The 25,217-nt window shown below is 38.3% G+C and overlaps 1 protein-coding gene across 2 annotated transcripts in view; it reads left to right on the top strand.

Annotated features, from left to right (window-relative positions):
* Nucleotides 1-19,947, top strand: part of SYNPO2 (synaptopodin 2) — a 191,489-nt gene extending 171,542 nt beyond the window's left edge. For both annotated transcript variants that reach the window (XM_004479037.4, XM_071214967.1), the window contains one exon: nucleotides 16,392-19,947. In XM_004479037.4, coding sequence (XP_004479094.2) covers nucleotides 16,392-16,934 — 543 coding nt within the window. In that variant the 3' untranslated portion in view covers nucleotides 16,935-19,947. The remainder of the gene's footprint in view (nucleotides 1-16,391) is intronic.
* The last annotated feature ends 5,270 nt before the right edge of the window (nucleotides 19,948-25,217 follow it).

The following is a 25,217-nucleotide window of genomic DNA, read 5'->3' as shown; positions in this document are numbered from 1 at the left end:
ACTTTTTAAAACAAAGACTAGGTTTCATTCCTTAATTTTTTAAAGAGATGTTCACAAAACCAACCTCTAAAACTAAGAACAGGTAAGAAATAGACTAAACTAATATAAATAAAATGTTAATTTAAGATATCACACCAATCACAATTTTTCTTGTTTCGTTATTAATCATACTCAGTCTATTGATGGACTGACCCTCTGTACTACTTAGTAATGCTTAGTAGATGTTGCCAATTAATATTCTTCTAAGCTCAATATGGGCTAAATAGATTTTTTTAAAAAGATTTATTTATTTATTTCTCTTCCCCCCCCCCAACCCGGTTGCCTGTCCTCTGTGTCTATTTGCTGCATGTTTTTTTTTGTCCGCTTCTATTGTCAGCAGCACGGGAATCTGTGTTTCTTTTTGTTGTGTCATCTTGTGTCAGCCCTCCGTGTGTGCGGCATCATTCCTGGGCAGGCTGCACTTTCTTTCGCGCTGGGCGGCTCTCCTTACAGGGCGCACTCCTTGCGCGTGGGGCTCCCCTACGCGGGGGCACCCCTGCATGGCAGGGCACTCCTTGCGCGCATCAGCACTGCGCATGGGCCAGCTCCACACGAGTCAAGGAGGCCCGGGGTTTGAACTGTGGACCTCCCATGTGGTAGACGGACGCCCTAACCACTGGGCCAAGTCCGCCACCCTAAATAGATATTGAATGCTACATTATGAAATGCCTACTGATATGTCACAATTCATTGCGGGTGGGATTTTTTAAATAAATAGCGAAGCAAAATATTGTATATCACTTAGACCTTTGATTTTAATTTTACCCTTTACTTCACCAAGTAATTTGATTTCCTTTATAAACAGCACCTTACTTTTAGCAAACAACTGCCATTATAGTGTTCTAACATACTGTCTTTCCAACTTTTGTACCCAGGGGAAAATTAAGATTCCCCAGGCCCCACCTCAGAAATTTTTTTAGTAGGTCTGGGTGGGGCCCAGGAATTTGTGTTTGTAATCACCCCAGGTGATTCTGATGCTAATGGCCTGTGAACCACACTTTGGAAAACACTTTGCTAACATGGAAAACACTCAGGTCAGCTCTACTCTTTAAAAACCATAAATAGTTTTCCAGTTCATCCAGTCAGGAACAGCCAGCCTTGTAAACTGCACCTGCTTTCAAATGGTCTCAGTGCCTTATCTGAAGTATGAATAGGCACTAAAGCCCTGGCCGTGCTGTTTTTCAAAGATCCAGACGATGGCAGCAAACCCTCTTCCCGTCAGCAAACACTTCACAAGCAGCTCTTCTAAAACTCATTAGATATAATTTGAATATTTACTTTTTTTTTTTTTGCCAGAAGAACAAAGGGTTCTTGAGAGGTGATTTTGATCTGACCCCCTGCCTCTAATCAAGGCTGAACATAAGTATTTCTAGGAATGGAAAGATACAATTTTATCATATAGAGAAAGAATTGTATGAAGTTCCTTGGCCATTTTCTGATCTCCAGGGAAAGGAATTGTATAACTTCCCTTGGCAGTAGGGCCCTAGGGTGTCGTTATCTCCAATCAAGAATGTTCTTACTAATAAGTAACTTAAATCCCTCTGGCAGTAATCAAAACATTTTTAGTTTGGGATCTAGGCTAAAGGAGAATAGCACTTTGAACACTAATTAGCAGGCAAAACAAATGAAAACAAATACGAAATGTAAAAACTTTTAAACTTAAAAAGAAGTTCATGAGCTTTACAGGCCACAGGGAAAGATCCCAATATTTTTGTTTAACCTTAACTGTAATATGAGCAAGTGGTGTGGTGGAACGACAAAATCATATGCTGCTTAAATATTAAAAGAAGGACTAGAACAAAGAAACAGAGAGACACACTGACTAGTAGTTTTAATCCCAACAATAATATTGTTTTCAAATCTTTGATTCACTAAAACTTATTTTTATGACAAAAAAGATATAAGATATACATTTGTGTATTTACCAGTGCATGTGTGTGTGTGGGGGAAGTGGTAGTGGTGGAGACTAATAGGAGATAGGAGAGTTGGATAGTTGAAGAACCATGGTGTGGGTGAGGATAAAGGTTTCTATTGTGCAATAAGGAAAAAGTTAGGACTAATGAATAAAAGTTACAAGATAATCAATTTCAGTCCAACTTAAGAAAACTCGTGGGGAAGAAATGGACAATAAGCTGACAAAAATATTGTATAGATGCAATATAGCAAGAGTTTTAACACATGTACCTTGTTTAATTCTTACAACCTTATTTGATGGAAATTATCCTCATTTCTTTTTATTGATAAGGAAACTGAAGCTCAGAGAGGTTAAGCAAATTAACAAAAGTCACACAGCTAGTAGAGTGGCAGATCCAGCAGCTGAATCCAGGTTCATCTGTTTTCATGTTCTGTGCTTTTTCCTCTACAGTGCTACTGAGTGTGCTGTTAAAGGAATCACTGTACTTCATGGAAGTTTGGCATATATCTAAGGTCCCTTCCTTCTCTAAGATTTTATAATTCTATATATAAATACCATCTAAAAGGTTTTTTAAAAAAATTTTGCAAATGTTTTGATATAAAAACTGGGGTCATTTTATAGCCCAATTGTTCCTTTAATTTCAAAGTAGTTGAAGGAAAGCATATCTTAAAATTAAATACATCTCTTTTTTTCTGATAAGAGAGAAAGCAGAGATTAGGAAGTGATAAAATAATTTTTCCTTCCTTGAAGCCATGGAATATAAGGATTTGCTTCCACTCCAGGGTCTGAGAAGTGTGGTTATAATTCCCCCTGCCTTTTCTTGAGACACACACAGATACTTTCTTGGAATGGGGAGCGTTTTAAAGCTCAAAGTGACCTGTGGTCCAAGATAGTCATAAGGCGCCCTTGATAAGGTAAGAAATGTTTTTACAATACTTTGATTTCTGCTACCCTTTGCTTATCATTTCATGAAAATCATTCTAGATCTCACTCCACAGTTAGAATGTATATGTTCCATTTTGTAAAATTATATCAAATGTGTGGTGCAGTCATACAGAAAGTAATATTTTACACAAAAGAACTATTTGGTATTTATTTTTGCTTTCACTATTCAATCTCTGCTTTGTTGTTTTGTTGTGTTTTTCTTATACTTCCATATTAGCATTCTACCTAGCACTGTCAATTGTGGTCAAGATCAAAATTCTGTTTTGTGAAATGGTGCATAAATGTTTATAAATGCACTGCACTGTCAGACTTCATATTTGCCAAAAAATAACTGGTCTAGATTGCCCTGAATTTAGCAACTACTTGTAATAAAGTTGCATTTTATCTGGGAAGGTCTGACCAACAGTGATAAATTGTAAAAGATTCTTTTCTCCTGGCCCCATTTAAAATCTTAAGAATCAGTGAGTAGAAAACTTTCCTCCTAACCTTGAATTACTATTCAGCAAAACACACATACAAAAGCTCTAGCATAAGTCTCCGTGCATGTATGATCCCAGGTGGTAGATGCATTGCTGATCTACTAATTATACTTTTAAAAGAACTTAAAAGTGCATGAGACTAACCAATATTGAAGAGGGCAAGATTATGAACATGATGGAACTGGGGAAAACAACCTTCTTGGGGGGGACCTGAACACCACTGTTGGAGAGTGTCTTACGATATTTAAGAAACAAATCAAAACATAGATTTGAGAAGGACTTTCCGATAGTTTTAGTTGGGAAACTTTTTACAAATAGATGAAGTCTGGGCATAACTTTTTTCCATCTCTTCCCCCACCTTTTTAAAAAATGAATGAAGTTCAAACATAAATTCTGGCTCTGAAATGGATATTTGTGAGGGTCTGAGCATTTTGGTACCTCCAGAAGAATTTATCTTCTCTCCTAAGCTAAGATGATACATCCAAAGTGACTGAGCTGGTTAATGTAGTTTTTGTAGCTAATTCACAAGGTTTTTGTTAATTCATCTATGCATTTGCCGAAATTAGTGCTGGAAGGGCAAAAACTGTTAGCAATTGGAATAGTCAATAACTACCCAATATCATATCTAAAGGAAGGTAAACTTGGGCATGCAGAGTAGTTCAAGGGAATAATAAGGAATGAGATCCTTTGTGTATGTGTGTGTGTGGTACCAGGAACCAGGGATTGAACCATGGCCTCATATATGGGAAACCAGTGTCCAACCACTGACTTGCATTGGCTTCTGGAGTTGGTTTTCTTGTTTGGTTTGCTTATTGTTTGTTTTTGTTTTTTCTTCAGGAGGCACCGGAAACTGAACTCAAGACCTCCCAGGTGGGAGGCAGGCACTCAACTGCTTGAGCCATATCTGCTCTGAGATCCTTTTGATAAATGTGTGACCCGCATAACAAAATTAATAGGCAATGTTATAATTTGATTATAAAAATTTTATAAAATTATGATACATTGCAGTTTTCTGAGTACATCAGGAAAGCTATGGGAGTACAAAACAGCTAATGCCAAGGACAAAAATAAATATTTGCTTCTTATTTTAAAATTTGAAAAATAGACACACATATGAATAACTCATAGGGCATCCCCTTGAACAGAATACAGACAGATCAGGAATTAGTGTTTTCATATGAGGTAATACTTCTTATTTTGAAGAAATGTACCTGGGAAACTTCTGATGAAAGATATTTCCAAGTTTCCCATTTGTAATTCAAAAGGACATGATCATGATTATCATTATATAATCTGGTTTGTTTGATTTTTCCTTATGATCCTCTATCTTTTTCCAGCAAAATATTCATTCACTTGAAAATCCTACCAATTTTGATATTCTCCTGTCTCTATAATTAGGTGACATGCATGAAATTATTGATCTTGTCCTCTCAAACAAGAAAGATCATTAAATTTTTAAAAAAATGTATCAGTGGGACCAGAGAGATGTGATAGGGAAATTAAGGATTTATTTTCTGCTTAAAAAAACAAGTTGTTAGAACCTTTGCAGATGAAGAGTTGAATGTATTATTCCTAATTTTAAACATCATTCTGGGAGCATGTTTTTGACCAGAGAAACAAATAGGATTTGGCAGTAAATCTTAGAATTCTCAAAGAACAGTAAGTTAAACATTTTCCCCAGGGCCCAAGATATGAATCAAAGAATCTCTTTAGGGAGCTTAGGAATGTAATGGACAGAAAAAACAGTTACAGAGATCAAGCAAGTCATTTTCCTCATTCTGTGCATCTTTGGGAAATAATGTCATGCATTGTTGTGTAGTTGATATATTTCAATCAATTCCATTAACCAGCTTTGATTTGTCAGTTTTTTTAAAATGTAATTAGAAGTTTTGACAGAAGGATGGTTTAAAAGCCTACCGGTGGGAAGTTTTGAGAATGTTATATCATGCAAAAGGAACAATCAGGGTTATTAGTCAGTTGATATGCTCAATTTTCTTAAGAACTCCTGTTATTAAATTTTTAAGTGGTAAATTTTTTCTCTGAGGAAACAGTTTTACTTGGCAATTGAGTTTGCTTAAGGGAAATTAGCTCACTTCAAATAGCAGGCATATAACTTATAAAAAACCATCACTTGTCCCCACCTTCCTACTAGGACTAAAAGTTCATTTGTAGGGACTTTTCTTTATGTGAAATAGAAGGGAAGAGATGGTTATTTAGATTTGTTTTAGGAAAGAAGAATATTTAAGATATTATGGACAGTTAAAGCCATACGCACATCACTAAATATATTTTAAGTGGGTTGTATAATTTATTTTAACTCTAATAGTAGGGCATTATATGTAATGTGTTAATCTTATACTAATCATGATGACTCTCCTTTATGATGTACTTATATATATGCCAGGTTGTAAAAACCTGCTACATGGTCAGACGTTCATTTATCACATACAGGATCAACATTATTTACTGTGAAAGTTACTTTTTTTCTTTACAGAAACTGATGAAATCTGAACTTTTGATATCTATTTTTAAGTTATTCTATGATAGGAATCCATATACCTTTTACTGTTTAAACCTTTTGAGGAAAGAGAAAAACTTCTTTTCCAGAAGTAATTTTGAAATGTGTTTAATATGTCTATTTTTATGTTAAAACCAATTAAAGCTAGACTTTTATAAAATATACCTAAAAATATCTTTCCTCCAGGAATTACAAAAAATTAAAATTGCAATGCTACATCTTTAAATAGAACACAGTCTCTATTAATAGAAATATTTTTGTAGGCTGTAATTTGTAGAGAGTGACACACTTCTTTTTTGAGAATAAAGGAAAATGAGAGGGTGAAAATTTTTGCTATAGTACTTTCGTTCTACTAACAGATTTAATGCCTTAAAATACTTTGTTCAAATAAAATTTTACTGCCTGTGACTTTAACTCCCTAATTTCCCTCTGCACACATATACTAGCTGTGTGACAATGAGTAAATGAATAATTTCTCTGCCTCAGTTTCCTTATTTGTAAAACAGTGGCTATGGGTTGCTGAGAGCATTAAATGATTTAATAGATGAACAGTGCTTTGAAATGTGGCTGTTAAGTAGTAAAAACTATAAATTTTAGTTCTTGTTATCATCACTTCTGAAATAAAAGAGCCCAGGTAAATATATGTACAGATTTCTCCTTAATGTTGATCTTCATGACCAACTTAATTTTTTCATAACAGAAGGTTAAAAAAATCAAGAAGGGAGCAGATGTGGATCACATGGCTCAAGCGGTTGAGCATCTGCTTCCCAAATGGGAAGTCCTGGTTCTGTCCCAATGCTCCCTAAAAACAAAAACAAACAACAAGCAGACAAACAAAAAGTCTAATTCAGGGAGCCCCTGTGGCTCAGTGATTGAGTGCTGGCTTCCTACATAAAAGGTCCTGGGTTCAATCCCTGGCCCAGTACCTCAAAAAAAAAAAAAAAAAAAAAAAAAAATCGAGAAGAAGTAGCTATTTTGGCCCACTCAGCCCTAGCAGGGAAGTGGGGTCAGCGACAATGTTTCAGGCCATTCTGGCCAGCCCTGCTGCCTGCGTTTTTGGTGGCAGGCGGGAGAGCAGTGGCTGGCACAGCGATATCTGAGGCGTGCAGTGTTAATGCCACTTCAAAGGCAAGACTCCCTCCTATTTTTATCCTGGGTCAGCAGCCTGCCTATACAGTTGCCTCTTGAACAAAAGGTTCTGCCAGGTCTCTATGGCACCTTTTAGGGCCACACAGCCACTTCTCACAATTTAAAGAATTATCACCATTTGTTGTGCCCCTTTTCCATGCATTGGATTTATAAACACAATCTCTACTTGACACATAAGCTTGAAATGGCAACCAGCATTTTATACATTTTACAACTAAGGAAACTAAGGCCTGGAGAGATTGAATCCCCAGTTGAATCATGTGGTTTAGGGGCAAAGGCAGGACTCCCAGGTCATTGTGACATCCAAGTACACACCCTTTCCAATAGAGCAAGCAGGCTTCCATTGTCATTGACCATCTTTACCCTTTCTCACAAAGGAATTTCCTACAAACATAAAGCAAAACTTGTTTAAAAATCTATGATTTTAGAAAATAAAATTTAACCTAAAAATTAATCTAAGATCTCTCTCTTTGATGTATTTAAATTAAGTATGTGTATTTCATGCATGGAACTATTTAAACAACTCATGGCTACTTGGCCACTCTTCTATTCAATATAGCACTTATTAGTCCTGATTCTCTGTCCTATTCTTGGCAGGCAGAACAATACTGTGAGATTCTGCCTAAAGAAATGGGTCCTCTCCTCTATTGCCTAGATAAGAAAGAGCAGTAACAGGATTCCCAGAAACTCCACTTGGTGACGAAAACTTAAGGCTCACAGGTCCTAGGGAACATGAAAAAGAGACTTTCATTAAAAGACTAGGACAAAAAATGGTCTCCTCCTGACTTCACACTTGATTGTATCTATATCACTTCAAAGGAACATTTGTCCTATATTTAAAGACCTCTAGATAAAGGGATTCTACACCTCTATGCAGAAATTCCTCCCAATATTGAGTTGCTTCCATTGTCAAGACGACTGTAATAGAAAACTGGTTAGTGCTGGAAGTGACCCTAACAGATTAGTTAGTAGAGGCTGCCATTTCCTACGCCATTTTATGATAAATGGTAATGCAACTTTCAGCTTTCTCTTCTCCAGCTCTAATTGTTATGTACATTATCTTTTTCTTCTTGGGTCTTAGTTTTTCAAGTTATGCATAATTTGCTGAGACTTCTCTCATTTGGGGACTTGAGCTGTTTAAAACCCTCAATCTTCTACTGACCTGAAAGCAAGTCGTTTACTTCCAACTTAAAACCTTCCGCTTGTTTAAGAAAAACTGTACATGGACATCGATGAATCCCATCTGTATTTCCAAACATGACTTGGAGTGCATATTGGGGTGGTCGTGATGGGTCTATTTGTTAGTCCCTTGTCACATGTAACTGGCGTGTGAGAAGGGCTACATCTTGGGGACTGACCACAAAGTTTGGTGAAGATAAATAATTTTCTGCTTATGTCAGTCGGATATAGAAATCATCATCCATCATTCAAAAGATCTACTGAGTACCTCCTATTCTGGTGTCAAGCACTGTTCTAGATGCTAGGGATGACTGAGTGAATAAACCAAAACTCTACCCTTGCAAGGAGATTAAATCCTAATAGGGAGAGGCAGATATACAAAGAAAGTAAGTAAAACATTTATTATGTTAGATGGTCATGAGCCAAAGGAAGGAAATAGAGCAGGGATGGTGGGTAGGAGATTTTGATAGAGGAAGGGAATGGCCAGATAGAGTGGCCATATAATATTTAACTAAGGCCTGAGGGAAATGAGGTAGGGAGGCAGGCTGATACCTGGGGTACTGTGTGCCAGAGAGAGGAATCACCAACGGTGCAGATCCTGAGGCATGAGTGTCCCTGGTGTGCTCGAAGAATAGCAGAGGCCAGTGTGGCTGGAGCAAAGTTAGAGGGAGAGAGCAGTGGGAGATGAGATCAAGAGATATTAGGAGCCAGCAGGTTTTGTAGGGCTTTGTAAATCAATGAAAGGATTTGACTTTTCCTTTTTTGAAATGAAGAGTCACTGGTGGGTTTTAAATAGAGGACCGAGTGACACAAGCTGACTTAGGATAATTCTGACTGTCATGTTGAGAATAGACTAAAAGGAGCAAGGGTGGAACCAGGGAAACCGAGCAGGGTCCATTGCAATAATCTAGACAAGGCAATATGGTGATTTAGCTCAGGATGGTACCACTGGAAATGGTGAGAAATGGTCAGATACTGGGTGTAATTTAAGCCAGTGCTGACAGAATTTGCTGATTGATCAGGTATGGAGGGTTAGAGAAAGTATGGAGTCAAGAAAGATGCCAAAGTTTTTGATCTGAGCAACTAGAAAAATGTAGGATGTCTTGGTTCTCTGAGCCCTTTTATTTATCTGCCCCTTCATGGGCCTCTGATTTTAGAAATTCTAATCAATGATTAAAATGGCAAAAGTAATGCCATTTATTCCCATTTGGCTTTCTGGGGGGATGGGGGCGAGGCTCCTGGAATCTGCTTGTGATAAAGTCTTTGTTTGTGATGAATATTTACTAATCATGCATTTAAGAGAAAATGTTGTCAAAGGAGTTAAAATAATGTTTGTCCACTGAAGACCTTTTATCTGCTGTACATGTATAAGCAGGATTGCAGTTAAGAGAATTTTTGTAACTTTCAAAGAAATCATTTGAACTTCAAAACATATATCCCATTGAACTTCTCTGGCTTCCAGTCTATTTACATTGCTTGTCCTAAGTAAACCTCACTTCCTTTTTAAATGTCAAGTATTCCTTGCCAGTTAAATTTGTTACTAGATGGTTTAACAAGGAAGCTAAACTGCTTCCTTAAAAAGCAATATAGATAAATCAACATTTAACTGACATGAAAAGATGGCTTCTGTTAAGCTGACAAAAACCCTCAGCAAATCTGACGTTTCCTTTGAATTCAGAGCCCTGTTGTGACTCACCTTGGTGTAGATGGAGTGAATCTAAGGGTGATATATATATTTTTAAAAGATTTATTTATTTATTTCTCTCCCCTTCTCCCCCCCCACCCCCGCCCCAGTTGTCTGTTTTCTGTGTCTATTTGTTGAGTGCTCTTTTTCCGCTTCTGTTGTCAGTGGCACGGGAATCTGTGTTTCTTTTTGTTGCGTCATCTTGTTGTAGCAGCTCTCCATGTGTGTGGTGACATTTCCTGGGCAGGCTGCACTTTCTTGCGTGTGGGGCTCCCCTATGCAGGGGACACCCCTGCGTGGCACGGCACTCCTTGTACGCATCAGCACTGCTCATGGGCCAGCTCCACAGGGGTCAAGGAGGCCCGGGGTTTGAACCGCGGACCTCCCATGTTGGTAGACGGACGCCCTAACCACCGGGCCAAGTCCGTTTCCCAGGGTGTCGTATTGTGTTCCCTAAACACTGGTCATCTGGTTGTTCTTGTGACAAATGGTAAGGTGGCAGCATTGATTAATCCCAAAGTAATCAAAATGTAAATGACCCTTCCCACTGTATCTGATAAAATTTCATTCCACTTAGTTTGCTTAGATTTGAGTCTTTTTCTTAAAGATGTTTTCTCAAAACATTTTCATTGCAAGTATAATCTGATGATGAGATGAAGAACTCAGGAATAAGACTGCCTGGCTTCAAATCCCCACTCCAGCACTCTTTAGGTTTCTACTCTTGGGAAATTTAACTTCCTTAAAGTCTCCTTACCCTCATTTGGGAAATAGGGATTATAATAGCATCTATCTCATGGAGTTATTATGAGGGTAAACATTCCACGTAAAGCATTTAGCCCCACTATCTGGCATATAGTAAGTGATCTGTTGATGTTGGCTATTATTAAAGGCAGACATGAGGAAATCCTCCTTAGTTTTTAGCCCTTCTGTGGGAATATATACCATCGGGTGGTTTGTGAAGTCAATAGGAACCTCTGCAGCCTGTACTGCATGCATTATATCGGACTGGCCAAAGATAGGCATGTACTCTCATGGGTTGAACACTTGAAAGAACAACAGCTATACACACACACAGTCTGAATGTTCCACATGCAATATTAACTGTGCCATCTGCCAGATGACACTGTCCCTAAGTCAGTTTAAATCATCTCTGCTCTCAGAATGTGAGTTTGTTTCTGGTGTTTTGCTTTCATACATATGTCTACTTAAGAAGATCAAGATGTAGTATACATGTTAGCCTTATCCAACAAAACTTGATGGAATGAACCTCACATTTTTCCTCCTTAGTTTGAAAAATGAGGAATAGCAACAGGTGTTCAAAGAAGTTGAAAGAGGGTGGAAGAAACTGGATATATACATAGGAATGGCTGTATAGAAATGGAAGTAGATGCAATCTATGTAGTCAGGACCACTGGGGTAAAGTTATGAGACACGAGATTCAACACCAACAACTGGAACCTAAAGACTGACTGAAGTGCCCTCAAAACAAATGAACTCCCATCCCCAGAGCTGGGCTTTAGTGAGTTATAAGGTTTCAACTCCTTAGGAATGTTTCAAGTTATTAGAGAAATTTATTGAAATTAATAAGTGGAAAAAACAACATTCCATTCTATTTTTAGCCTATATTTCATTTTAGAAGGAAAAATAAGAGTTTTGTGTTCTACTGAAAACGGTAATGTTACAAAACAGGATGTTAAAGTTGAAGTTTTACCCAAGGCCCAGATAAAAGAGATGCTTTACACCGAAGTGAGATTCCAGACTTTACAAAGAAATGGTAGTAAATCACTTCTGCAATTCTTGACCCCCTCAGCCAGGTTTCCGGTTATTAAAATGAGGGAAATGGCTGTGACTCAAGCATTTGGGTACCCGCCTACCACATGGGAGGCCCTGGGTTCGGGTCCCAGTGCCTCCTAGAGAAGTCGAGCAGGACAGCTAGCTGGTGTAATGGGCTTGCGCAGGATGGGTGGGGGTCAGAGTGGACCAGGGTCTGAGTCCTTCCCTGGAAATCTGAAGGTCAAGAGACAGAATTACAAACTGTTGTGGCAAGGAGCCAGGAAATTTGTTGCCATTCCCCCACAGGCAAATGGTATGAGTGTTCCCATGGACTGGAGGCAGACATGAGCCAGGGAGCTTGGATGGGGTCATCTTGGGGCCTCCCCGTGGGAAAAATGGGCCTTAGCACCTACACAAAGTAGGTGGACTGTAAGTTCCTAAGGAGTGCACAAGTTACTCCCTGGTCAAGAGATGAATCGGTGCTTATCAAGGACTGTAGTCTTGTCATGTCCCCGGTGAGAGGAAACTTCAAATAACCCAAGGAAGTGTCCCTTTTTAGGTCAGTCTGGCTCTGAGACTGAGAAGCCAGAATATGAGGCTACCAAATGAAGTAAAAACTCTCATCTGCTCTCTTTTCTTCTCTACCCTCACACTCAGCCAAAACTCACAGCTAGCATGCTGGGGAGCGTGAGGGAGGGACTAGTGAAGAACCTGACCACAACTCCTTCCCTAACGGAACGTTTTCCTAAAATAGGCCCCAGCTGGGAAGGGAGGAGACTGGAGTTTGTTATTACAAGGGATGGGGCCTTTTATTTCAAAATAAGATGGGTTTGGGTAACATAAATTAACCATAGAGCTATCTTTTACTTAAGAGGAGCACAATGTCACAGGACCTGTAAGGTTTTATTCAGTGAAGTAGAAAAGCTTCTGTCATTAAATGAATAGTGGGAGGCAAATGAATGTCATGCATAATGCCAATTCAACGCATTGGTTACAGTTAAGGTCTCTTCCATTGAAATTTAAAATTCCTTTGCTAATACAACTCATGTTGGAAACTACAACCCAGGAGCTAACGCCTGTTATGCTAGGAGTTGAACATTAGGCATTCAAACTCCAAAATAGTTGAAACACCTCTGTTATTTTCAGGTCCCTTTGGTCATTTCTGGCTCAGGATATATTATAGGCTTCATTTAGCCTGCCAAGCAGAGACTTGGGACAGAGATTAACACTAGGAAGTAGCAGTACAGAACAAGGTGTGAAAATTGCTTGGGGAAATATGTTAAAATTAGGGTTTCTGTTGGAGAAAAATAGGTGCTTCCTGGGACATGAAGACTGCTATGACCACAGGCAGAGAAAGAACTTATTGGGAAGCTTTCCCAATAGAGGGGTTTTGAAGAACAGACTTCAGTTCCCCCACTAACATGGTGGGGGTCTGAAGAGAGACTTCAGCCCACTCCTGGAACGGGGGGGTGGGGGGGACTTGAATTTATAAGGAAATTTTTAGGCGGGGAAATGATAGTTGGTGGGAGGGGGGTGAGGGTCTGAGTGAGGTGCAGGGGTCAATAGGAAGCCCTGGGGGTGTAACTTTTTCCTGACAGTGACTAGAAGATAGTGGGTTAGGGAGTTATGGTTTCTTGTAATGCTGCAGGAGCAGATGTTTCTTTGTTCTATAGAAATTTTATTTCCCTCCGATATGTAGGTAGAGAAGGTTTCCATTTCCCTTTACTAGTGCCGTGCCCTTGGACATGTAGGCTTATGGGAGATGGGGTTAACCTTTCCCCAAAGCATATCAGGGGAAACTGAGCTGCAGCTTGTTAATTATTGCAAATCTCTAACAGTTTCCCTGCAAGCAGAGACTAGAGGCCTGTAATACTTGGGGCACAAACAGAAATAACGACATGGTTATTTATTTATAACTGTATATATCTCTAACCTAAATCAATTTACAGTTTTATACTCTACTGTTTAGCACTTGAAGGAACATGAAGGTATGTTTGGCAGTCTCAGGAATATGTAGAAGAATAATAGACAGTTTTTACATTTAGGTAATTGCTCTTTCCTCACAACCAGTGCTGCTGCTATATTTGGATGTGTGTATTTAGTCTATATGAGACTCTTTTTATATTTCCCGCCCCCCACCCCCCGCAGCTTTCTTGCTTTCTGCTCTCTGTGTCCATTTGCTGTGCGTTCTGTGTTTTTACTTGTCTCCCTTTTCTATGCATCACCTTACTGAGTCAGCTCTCTGTGGTGCTTATGGGCCGTGCGGCACTCTGCAGTGCTTGCCGGCCAGCAGCTCTCCACAGCATGCGGGCGAGCCTGCCTTCACAAGGAGGCCCCGGGACGCGAACCCAGGGCCTCCCATACGGTAGACTGGAGACCAACTGATTGAGCCACAGCCGCTTCCCTCTATGTGAGACTTTAAAAACGTCAATGCTATTTTTAATTTCTCTTCAGAAAGCCTTGACTTACTCTTTCAACAACAGATTTCAAGGTTTTATTCTGCTTCCCACAAATTCACCTCATTAAAATTTATGTTAGCTGAGAAAAATCTGATCACTTTATTAGAGAGTATATCATTCAGCAATGTTTTGAACACTATACTTTATGTTAAGTTTTGATTCTTCTGAAGATTTTCAAATTAAGTGAGTGGGAGGGAGACCAGAAAATAAATTTCTATCCTTCATCCAGGTTTGTGAGATCCTATCACTGAAGTGTATGTATTCACATAGTACTTAACACTTCCAGGTGGATTGATAATTATTAACCAGTGATATTAGTTACCTGTATATTATATATTCAGGACCCTCTTCTATATTTCTGCAAAGGCTTGGATCATTTTACTGCCATCCCTTCAACTCTCTATTGTTTTAAAGACTTGACTAAAGTAGGTCCTTGAGGTGCTGCATCTGATCAAAGACCTTATAAATGCAGATAATGGAATCTGAAAACTATCCCACTGGTTCTGTGGACCATTATTTTTCTCTATTATAGATAAGAATGAAAGGGAGACATATACAATGGGAGAAAGGAGTTAAATTTTTCTTTATTATACTGAACCTTAACACTTTCACAATTTAGAAAACTCCCCATTATTTTCTGCCAAAATAGGTGATGTGTTTCTCTCTAAACTAGCCTTCTATGATTGACTAACTTGTCACTGCAAAAGTAAAAGCACTACTGGATTGTGTGCTTCTTGAGGGTGGGGACTTTATCTGAATCACGTTTGTATTTTTAGCACATAGCGGAGTGCCTGGAAATATTAGATGGTCAATATTTTTTTGTTGTTGTTAACCTGAATGAATGGAGCCAACATCTAGATAATGTAGAATAGAAACCAAGTCCTTAAATGGTGACTAAACATCAGGCTCCCCGCCACACACACACCGACTATATAATGAGAAAGGTTAGTTAGTAGTTTGAGACAACAATAAGGAGATTAATGAAAACAAGTTTTTGCTAGGATACAATAATATTACTAAAGTTTTAATAATTAAAAAGAAAGAAAGCAAGACCCATTTATATGTACCCCCTAATTCTTATGCAAACCAAGAACAAACTATCCACATTCTTTGTGTGTCTAATGGAAAAAAAACATATTTGACTGAAATATTTTGCCCTATTCCAGGTGTTATTATTTACTTTAAAGTTAAGAATTTAAGAAATTAAATCTGTTGAAACTGTTTATGAAATTTGAACACATAATTAAGCATGGAAATGCCTTTTGTTCAAGAAAAACAATGTGTGATCCTTTCAAAGTTGACTCATTTCCTCTAGGTGTACCTTTGCTACTTTTTGCCAGGAGTTTATTCTAAGAGAGTCTGCTATGAATGGGAATTTGTGAGGAAGTAATGTAGACAACCAGTCATATGGTCCGTGGAAATGCAGAAGGGGTGAAAGGAGAAACTATAAGAGCTTTCAATTAATAATATTTTAGCATATTAGACAAGCTGAGTATTTAACATACACAGGGGAATGTTGCAGTGGCACAAACTCTCAAAGAAATAAGGAATGTAATGCACATAAAAGGAAGCAAACTCAAATGAAACAAGGAGCGGGAATGTTTCCACTCAGAGACATGGGAAATCCACAACACTTAGAGAATAAAAATCCATGTGATCTTTACCAATAAAATACAATCTGAGATAGAAAAAGACTAAGTGCCATCCGTGTCATAACACCAGTCATGTTAATTACATCTAAGTAGTTCTTGGTTGCTTTTGCTCTATTCAGTGGACCAACATGAGATTATAGATTAAAAGTCACTTGGGAAAAGTAAAAAATTCAGTTGTTCATGGTCTGTAGCATTATTAATATATTTTGCTAATTTTGTACCAGGGAAACAGAATTAGAATGTTGCTGGGTTATGGATACAGAAGTGAACATGTGGAGGGTAGACAGAAGTAAGAGCAGTTCCCAGTGATGACAGGGTCCCTGCCATGGTGGTTATGTCTAAGAAAGATGGTAGCAATTTTGGAGCTATGGTAGAGAAGGAGAGCAATGAGGAAGTCCTAAGTCAGGGCCAAGTGGTAGCCCACAGCCAATAATACACCAGGCAGGCTGTGCTAGCTCTACGTCTAAGTATTGAGGGGGTACCAATATTTGATTTGTTGCAGTGCTCGATAAGGGTGCCGAAAATACTCTGGAATGACAGTGAATCTGCCAAACGGAAATGCATGAGTTATTCATATATGACATTTTCATTGTTTCTAGGAGAGTAGACGTTCCCTTTCTCTTCCTGGAAGACCAGTCCCATGGGCCATCTCTACAACATCTCCTTGGGTGTACCAGCCTGCTTATAGCTACTCTAACAAACCACCTGATGGACTTGAGAAAACAAACAAGAGACTAAGTCCTTGGGAAGCAGCAGCAAAGTCTCCTCTTGGTCTAGTGGATGATGCCTTCAGACCCAGAAACATCCAGGAATCCATTGTGGCAACTGTAGTCTCAGCAGCTCGGAGGAAGGTGCTTCCAGGCCCCCCAGAGGATTGGAAAGAGAGAGTCTCCTATGTTCCTCAAGCCCAGAAGGCTAATGTGGGCTCATTTGAAAGGCAAGAGTTTAGTGCCACATCCCTACCTAATCATAGTATGTCCACTAACTCCCAATATGGTTCACAGTTGCCATATGCGTATTATAGGCAGCCTTTCAGAAATGATTCTGAAATAATGTCCATGGAGACCAGGTCTGATTATTGCCTGTCAGTAGGTGATTGCAACTATAACCCACACCCACGGGGATGGAGACGCCAAACATGAAAGTTAGAACCCTGATGGTGTGCCATTTATAATCAATGAAGCTCCCTTGTAGGGTTTTGGCTTTTCTAGTAGATTCACTTTTGATCTTGGCTTGTTCTCATAGGTCATTTATCCAAGTGTGTTGTGTGTATGTGTGATTCATGAGTGTGAATCACTTCCTTATTCTCTGATACACAGAGAATTTCTTTGAAGGAAAAAAACATATTCTGCATTAATATGCTGGCACTAATATGTAATTCATAATCTTAATTTCACTTACATGAGGTAGTCTAGGCAACTAAACTCTACTCTATTAAAATAAAACTAAGTGTTTTCTTTTATGTGCTTTAGTCCAGAAAGGATGTGATAAAATATGATGTGTTCATTTTCATTGGTGATAATAGCAAAAGAATATAATTCTATTGGAGAAGTTTTCAATAGTAACATGCTGGTAAATAATCGCTATATAGAAAATCGTTTCCTTGGTGTTATTTTAAATATTTCTCTGAAACATTTTTTAAAAATCAAATAAAATTCTGATTTTTTTTTAGAACTTGACTTACACTTCTCAGAAAGAACCAAGTATTTTACAGTAAGATAATTATACATTTCAGAAGATTTTTTGAGGTTAATGGCATAATACATGGACAACAGAAAGATTTAGGTATAGGTTTTATTTCTAATCTACTTAAAGCCAACACTTTAAGACAGGAATAGACTCTGGGTTCAGGTGTCCTCATTTGTCACATGAAACAATCCTTAACAGCTCTGGAATTCTGATTTTCTCTCCGTAGAATGATGTTTGATGCATTGTAAATGTTTGACACTCATCATATAAGTATCAGATTAAATTCAGGAGTGGATTAGGTAATTGGTGTCACTACATGTATCAGTAAAGGTCCTCAAAGGAATTGTTGGGTGATGGGTTTTGTGTTACGTGTTACATGGAGTGAGGGTTGATGTGAAGGAAAAAAAAATACTTAATGGATTCAAGGAAGTGGTAGATGGACGTGTTTATTATGCAACTGTAGGTCATGACTGTTTATTTAGCTATAGAAAGCATGCCACAGAAGCCTATGCATCCAGTAGTGCTTCTTTGGAAAGCCATCATTAATGTGTTCAAAGAAAGGTGAGCAGCTGCTGCCTCAGTCCCATGATCCATGCCTTGTCAGCATGCCCTGCAACGATGAGGTCAAACGCAATTATGTGCTCCTTGCTGCCATACCCAAAAAGTCTTCAATAAAAGAGAATTCAAATATTTTACATGATAAGCAAGTATCCAGGATCTTTTTAAATTAAAAAAAAACAACCGCCTTCTTAAGCGTTTAGAATTTTCCTAATTTTAAAAATGTGGTTATATCGTTTTGTTTTACTTTTAAACTCTTGAACTTATTCTGATAGTCCCTTTCGCAGAATAAAACTTCAAATTGAACATGCCAGGATATAAGCAAGCCCTCATCTTGGAAGTAAAAAAAATAAAAAAGCCAAAGATATCCCTGTAAGTTCTATTACTGATGGAATGGCCCAGACAGTATGTTCAGATATGAGGAAAAGAAAAGATGAATATTTTAAAAAGTGATATTGTTAATTCTCTCAGTTTGATATTATAGTAATTCTCTCAGATTATGAGATATAATCGTTGACTCCTAGAATTTCCTAGTGAATCTTAAAAAATAACGTCTGGTATATTGACAAGCCTGTCAGCAAATTCTTCGGGATCCCTCATGTAAAAGTCTTTCTTACTTCAAAATATATTATAGTGGTTGAATCATTCTAGATTTGAGTGTTTTAAGATATGGGCATTTAGCAGGCTTGACACCAAGAGATTTTCTATTTCATACTTTCTTTTGTAAGTGCTAAACAATTATTTCCATCAGTCAGTATAAATTACGTTACCCACAAAAAACATTCACTCGACTTAAAATAGAAAAGACCAACATTTTAAACTTAAATGCCATCATTATAAAATAGACTCCTTCCTCTTTGCATGTACTAGAACAAAATTATTACTTGTATTAAGCTATCTGACATTATTGTAGATATCAAGAAATAAAACATGCCGGGAGACTTGTACATTTTTCACTCACAAGAAAATGAAAATCTCATATTTTTATTGGAAATTGATGTTTCAAGAAGTCATATCTTACAGACAAAATACTGAGTAAAAGTGCCCTTGTCAAATCTTCATGAAATGCACTATGGGTATTTAGTCTATGAACATGAATACAGTTGGATAGCTTATGTTCAAGCTTATGCTTCAGACAGGACACTACCCTGAGATCTGATTTCCTATGGATGAGAAGAACTAGATAACCATTGTTCTCACAAAAATAAAATGAGTTGGTTTCATATTCTAAATAATAGCATGTTTAGGAAAGAGCTGTTGCTTTGTAAATGCATACCACCTTTGTTGTAAGAAGTTTTTCCACTAGAAGAAATCACATGAGTAGAAAGAGTTCCTATTTTATTATGACCTAATAAGCATTCTCTAAAAGTATAATATGCCAGTCATAGGGATACTAATTTGGTAATCTATATCCATCTTAAGTTTCAGCATCAAAATCATTGCATGTCTGTGAAGTAACCATTATTAAAAAGCTTGTATTTTGAGATTCATAAATTCTCTCTTTTATTTTGAGTTTTATAAATGCACATCTTCTGTGTATCTCTGAATATGTTGCTTTTATGTCTTGGCACCATTACTCACATTGGAAAGGAACACCCTATTAGGTCTCAAGCATACATCTGTATTAATTAATTGAGTCACTGGATAAATATGCTTAGTTTTTATAGTTAGAGAGAAATTGCAGAAATGCTTGTTTTTATAGGATAAGATACATTTTCACATTTGGTTTCTATTCAAAGTAGAAGTATCTACACTGTCCACGCTTTTCTATTAAATAAAAACAAAAGACTATATTCTCTTGCCAATTAGTTTGAGATTTCCACCTTTGTTCATCCCAAAAGACTGTGTTTGAAAGATGCATACTGAAAATCAAAATGATATTAGTAATAAAAGTAACTTGAAAATCAAGTTGAAGAGTCTTTTGATTTTTCCTTATACAAATGATTTTGAATTAATCTTTGCCCCAAAGAAGATTTAATTATATCTATCACATATTTTAAAATTTTATTTTCCATAATATCAGCTTCCAAACACAACATGCTAAATGACAACATTTTAGGTGTAACATTTTAAAACACTTTTTTAAAAATTTACTGAAAATATGATCAGGTTATATGTATATTAAAAAGATAGGGATCCAAACATATTTTAATATTATTCTTGACCAACTGAAAATCAATCTTAAGCACAAACACAGCTAATGTTATTGTGATTTGACAATGTGTTGGTCGAACTCTGGATTCTCTCTCTAATCAGCAATGTTTATAATTCCACTATTTTCAATTACTTGTCCTCTTTAGGATGGTCCAAGACTGACCGCTGTTAAACCAAAGCCCTCATTTTTATGCGGCATATTTAAGTGAATTTTATTTTTTAAACGGCTTTAGTTCAGTCTACACAATATTAAAACTATCACCTGGCATACGAGCTCCCTGGTCAATTGGTAGACTGTTTCCTCTATATCATACCTCTTTGACACTTTTTTAAAAATCTGAATTAAATGGCTGTTTTTGGTATTCTGAAGAAAAGATTATTTTTTGAAAGGGCTAGCGCTTAAAAATATACCTTAAGTATGAGGACTGTTTTAAAGACGAAAGTGACTTAAAAGACAGTTGCAGGAAACGAAGTTGCTTAAATAGCACCTTCACTCTGGGGAAATTCTAGTGCTCAGTAATTAATAAATTTCAAAACACACTAAGACGGAGGTAGTGTTATCTCTAGATGGAGCCATGAGGCCGCCTGCAGCAAGTAGCTTTCAATTCCCTGACCAGTCACTCAGGAATATAGTAACCAATATGCTCTAAGACCAACCAATGTTTTCCTAGTTTACATAATAACAAAAGTATCTAGTACAAAGTACTCCCTATTCTGCATCAGTTTTCAAAAATTACTAGATTAGTGACTTCTCAAATTTAATAGAACAGTATTTTTCACAAGGAGGCATTTCATTATTTATAGTCTTATAAAATGTGACTGTTTATGTTTCCAGAAAGGATCAGGTAATTCCTCCCTACAAAAATCAAGTAATATGACTGATGACACATTAAGAGGAAATGCCTTCAAAGTATCTTTCTTTGATATGCTTTTCTCTCTAAAATTGTTGCAAAAATTTACTATATTGTACCTTCCTTTTCCTTGACTTTTCTGTCATCTGCTTTCATAAAATTTCCTCCACTCTCATCATCCCCTAGGAGGAAAATCTTCAGGCACCTCTTCAGCACTTTGATATTTACAGGTTTTAGGTGAGGGTTTGAAAAGGCTTTATACATCAGAATTGCCTTACCATGATGATTTGGATAAGTGCAAAGTTTACTCTAAATTACCAAATAAATATGTGGGCAAGGGCACAGTCTTCTCAGCCCAAATTCCCCGTGAAGTCCAGTCTACGAGAGTATGAACACACAGAGGTAGAGACAGGATATCCTATTAGCCTTTCTTCAGTATCACCTTTTCTACTAAAAATTATTCATTTAGACATTTAAGCTAAAGGTGTATTATTGCAGGATATTTCTTTAAAACACAGATGTGTTGGAACACATGTGTTAGAAAGTAGAGCTCCATCCTTAAACGAGGGAAGGTATACTGTTTCTACCTTCCCCTTGGACGGAGCAGACATTTTTAAGCAGCATGGACACCCAAGGCACAGGTGTCTGCTGCAGCTTTGTGGCACCCAGGGCTAATCCCTGACCTCACTTCAGGACACGACTGGTTCTCAACAACATGCTTGAATAAGCATGTGTCTGGATTTCTCATATTGCTTAAAAAGGAAGACATTAAAGATAAGAATTAATTGCTCAGGGTCTGAAAGTCTATTACACAGGACAAAATCAGAGGTAAGAACAAATTCTACAGGTATTTTGCCTGAGGAAGTTGTAGAAGAATACATTTAACTTTCACTCTTTACAGTATGAATATACATTTTTTCCTCAAAAATGTCTCACATAAATTTGTAACATGTTTTTACTTCACCATTACCCCACTATGAAATTACTATAAAAACAAAGCCCATTAGAACAATATTTGAGAGTTAAAGAAAAGAAAAGAAAAGAAAAGAAAAGAAAAGAAAAGAAAAGAAAAGAAAAGAAAAGAAAAGAAAAGAAAAGAAAAGAAAAGAAGGACTTCTTCTAGAAAACACCAAATGGTGGATGTGGTAGGTGCCTCTGGAGGCCCTAGAGGCCTGGAATAGGAGGATGCTGTGGCGCCCGCGAGGCTTCCACAGAGTGGAACATGGTCGCAGCAGAGGTCTGAGCTGGCACCGAAGCCGCGGAGCTCATGGAGTGTGGAGGGGCTTCCTGTCACCCAGCTGGGCAGCCTGGTCAAGGATGTGAAGATCAAGGCCCTGGAGGAGGTTATATGTCTCCTCTCTGGCCCCCAAGGAGTCTGAGATCATTGCCTTTTTCCTGGGGATGTCCCTCAAGGATGAAGTTTTGAAAATTATGTCTATTGCAAAAGTAGACTAGCACAGGCCAGTGGACCAGGTTCAAAGCCTTTATCACTGTCAGGGACTACCAGGCCATGAAGGTCTGGGTGTTAGGTACTCCAAGGAGGTAGCTACCACCACCCACAGGGCCATCATTCCAGCCAAGCTTTCCAAGTCTCCTGTCTGGTGGGGCTACTGGGGGAACAAGATTAGGCAAGTCCCACACCCTTCCCTGCAGGGTGATGGTACTCTGCAGCTCTGTATTGGTGTACCCCACTCCCACTTCCAGGGGCACTGGCATCATCTTGGCCCCTTTGCCCAAGAAGCTGCATGACTGCTACACCTTGGCAGGACCTGCATGGACACCCCGAACAACTTGGCCAAGGCCACCTTCCATGTCATCTCCAAGACTTACAATGTCTTACCCCAGACCTCCGGAAAGAGATTGTGTTTACCAAGTCACCCTATCGAAAATTCACTAACTACTTTACAAAGACTCATTCTGGAGTCTCTGCAGAGGGCACCACAGTAGGGATTTACACAAGAAAAAACAAGAAGTGAATTAACTAAGCTTGGGGAAAAAAAGAGGGAGGAGGGGAAAGTGGCTGTGGCTATCAGTTGGACTCTGTCTATCACATGGGAGGCCCTGGGTTTGTGTCCTGGGGCCTCCTTGTGAAAGCAGGCTCACCCACACGAGCCGCCCCCCTACAAGCTCTGCAGAGAGCCTACTCAGCAAGGTGACACAACAAAAAGGGAGACAAGCAAAAAAAACAACAACAAAAACGCAAAAGAGTGCACAGTGAATAGACACAGAGAGCAGACAGCATGCAAGCTGCAAGGGGGGGGGAATAAATTTTAAAAATAAATAAATACAGACAGAACGCACAGTGAATGGACACAGAGAGCAGACAGCATGCAAAAAACTGCAAGGGGAGAGGGGATAAAAAAAAAAAGAAAGGGAGTTCAAAGTCTTCACAGGCAAAACCTGATAGAATATGTTACCAAAAAACCAGAACTGCAAGAGATAATAAAGGTAGTGCTACAAACTGAAAGGTAAAATGAAGGGTGAGAGACTTGGAGAAGAGTATAGAAATGAAGATTATTAAAAAAAAAAAAAAAAAAAAAGAGGGAAGAGGGCTGAGGAAGAGTGAATTTTAGCCATAAGTGTAAAACAAATATTTTGATTAATATGAAGACTTTACTATCTATACCACAAATATTTCCACAAAACATATGCATTGCATTCACTTTAAGAAATTTCCTTTCAGGCATAAATTACTTCAGTTTAGCATTTTCCCTGAATTATTGTCATCTGAAGTTATCAATGGCAAGAAAATCAGAACTTTTACAGAGACATCAAAATCAGAGTTCATCACGTAATGCACACCTTGATTTTTACTTTCTCTGGAAAAAGGAAACATGAAGTTTTGTCAGCACAGTGGTTGGAAGTTTAAATAACATTGAATAATATTTCTTCGCTGCCATAGACTTTTTTTCTTGGCACAATGGATACACCTGGGCTTGTATTTAAAGGTACGGCAAACTTAAATCCTCTCCCTGAAGGAAAGTAAAATAAAAATGTGCTCAACAGAGTCCATGGCTATAGACTCTATGCAGAGTTTAAGAATAAAGCTATAGGAAGGGGAATGGAATGCCACAGTCTGTGGATACCTCATATTTCCTCTTAGAACTATCACTTTTGACAAGGGCACAGTAAAGCCCTGCTGCTGACAGATTCAGGGACCTCCGTCAGGTTGAGACTGATTCATTCACTCAGTAGGTCAGTCAGCAATTGTTTTATCATTTTCCTGCTCCATGCCAGACACAATGTTTGAGGCCAGTGATAAATTAATGAATAAAATGTGACCTCTCCCTAGGGAGCTCACATTTCTAAGAGAGGGTACAATACCAGGAGGCAAGAACAATGATAAGATTATGGCCATAGTATTATGAGAACACACCCAACCTTAAGGTGGGAGGACTGGTGCGCAGGGTTGGGGTGGGGTGGGGATGGGCTGAAGGGTCATCACAGAAGGCTTTCTGGAAGAATTTATGGCAGGGATGAGTCTTAAAGACTAAGCAGGAGTCACTGGTAGAGGTGGTAGAGGTAGGGACTGCCAAGGAGTTTATTCCAGCCAGAAGGCACAGCACATACTGATGAACTCCAGGTAACTCTGTGTTCTTATGGAGAATCAGAAAATAGTGGGAAAGAGACAGTGAGAAGCTCTATATTCAGGATATTAAAAAGCAGTGGATTTTATCCTATAAGGCATGGGTGGGTAAACTTTTTCTGTAAAGGGTCATATGATTTGCTGGTTTGAGTCTTTGATGGACATCAGAAAATTATGTTCTTAAGCAAACCCATTTCTGTGCATGTAAATCTATTGTATGTGGGACCTTTAAGTTAGATTCTATTAAGAGACCTTCTGATTAGATCATTTTTATTAGATCGCTTCAGTGGAGGGCCTTTGATTAGATTGAAGGACTTAGGGTGGGTCCTCTTACTGCTGTCCTTGATAAAGGAAGGACTAAAAACAGAGACACACAGTAAGAAGCAGTAGACAAAGAACCCAGAAGTTGGGATCAACAGAACACAAAGAAGAAGCTACTTTAGCCTGAAGTTGAAAGAGATGAGGGCAAGAGGAGAAGGAGGGATGAATACTGTGCCTGATCACCCACAGCTGAGCTCTGAGAAAAAGTGAGCCTGGAGGAGAAGATGGAAATCAGCTGCCATCTTGCCTCGCCATGTGACAGGAGT

This window comes from Dasypus novemcinctus, chromosome 1 (assembly GCF_030445035.2).
Source record: "Dasypus novemcinctus isolate mDasNov1 chromosome 1, mDasNov1.1.hap2, whole genome shotgun sequence".
NCBI classification, from domain to species: domain Eukaryota; kingdom Metazoa; phylum Chordata; class Mammalia; order Cingulata; family Dasypodidae; genus Dasypus; species Dasypus novemcinctus.
This window is presented reverse-complemented; position numbering and strand designations above follow the sequence as displayed.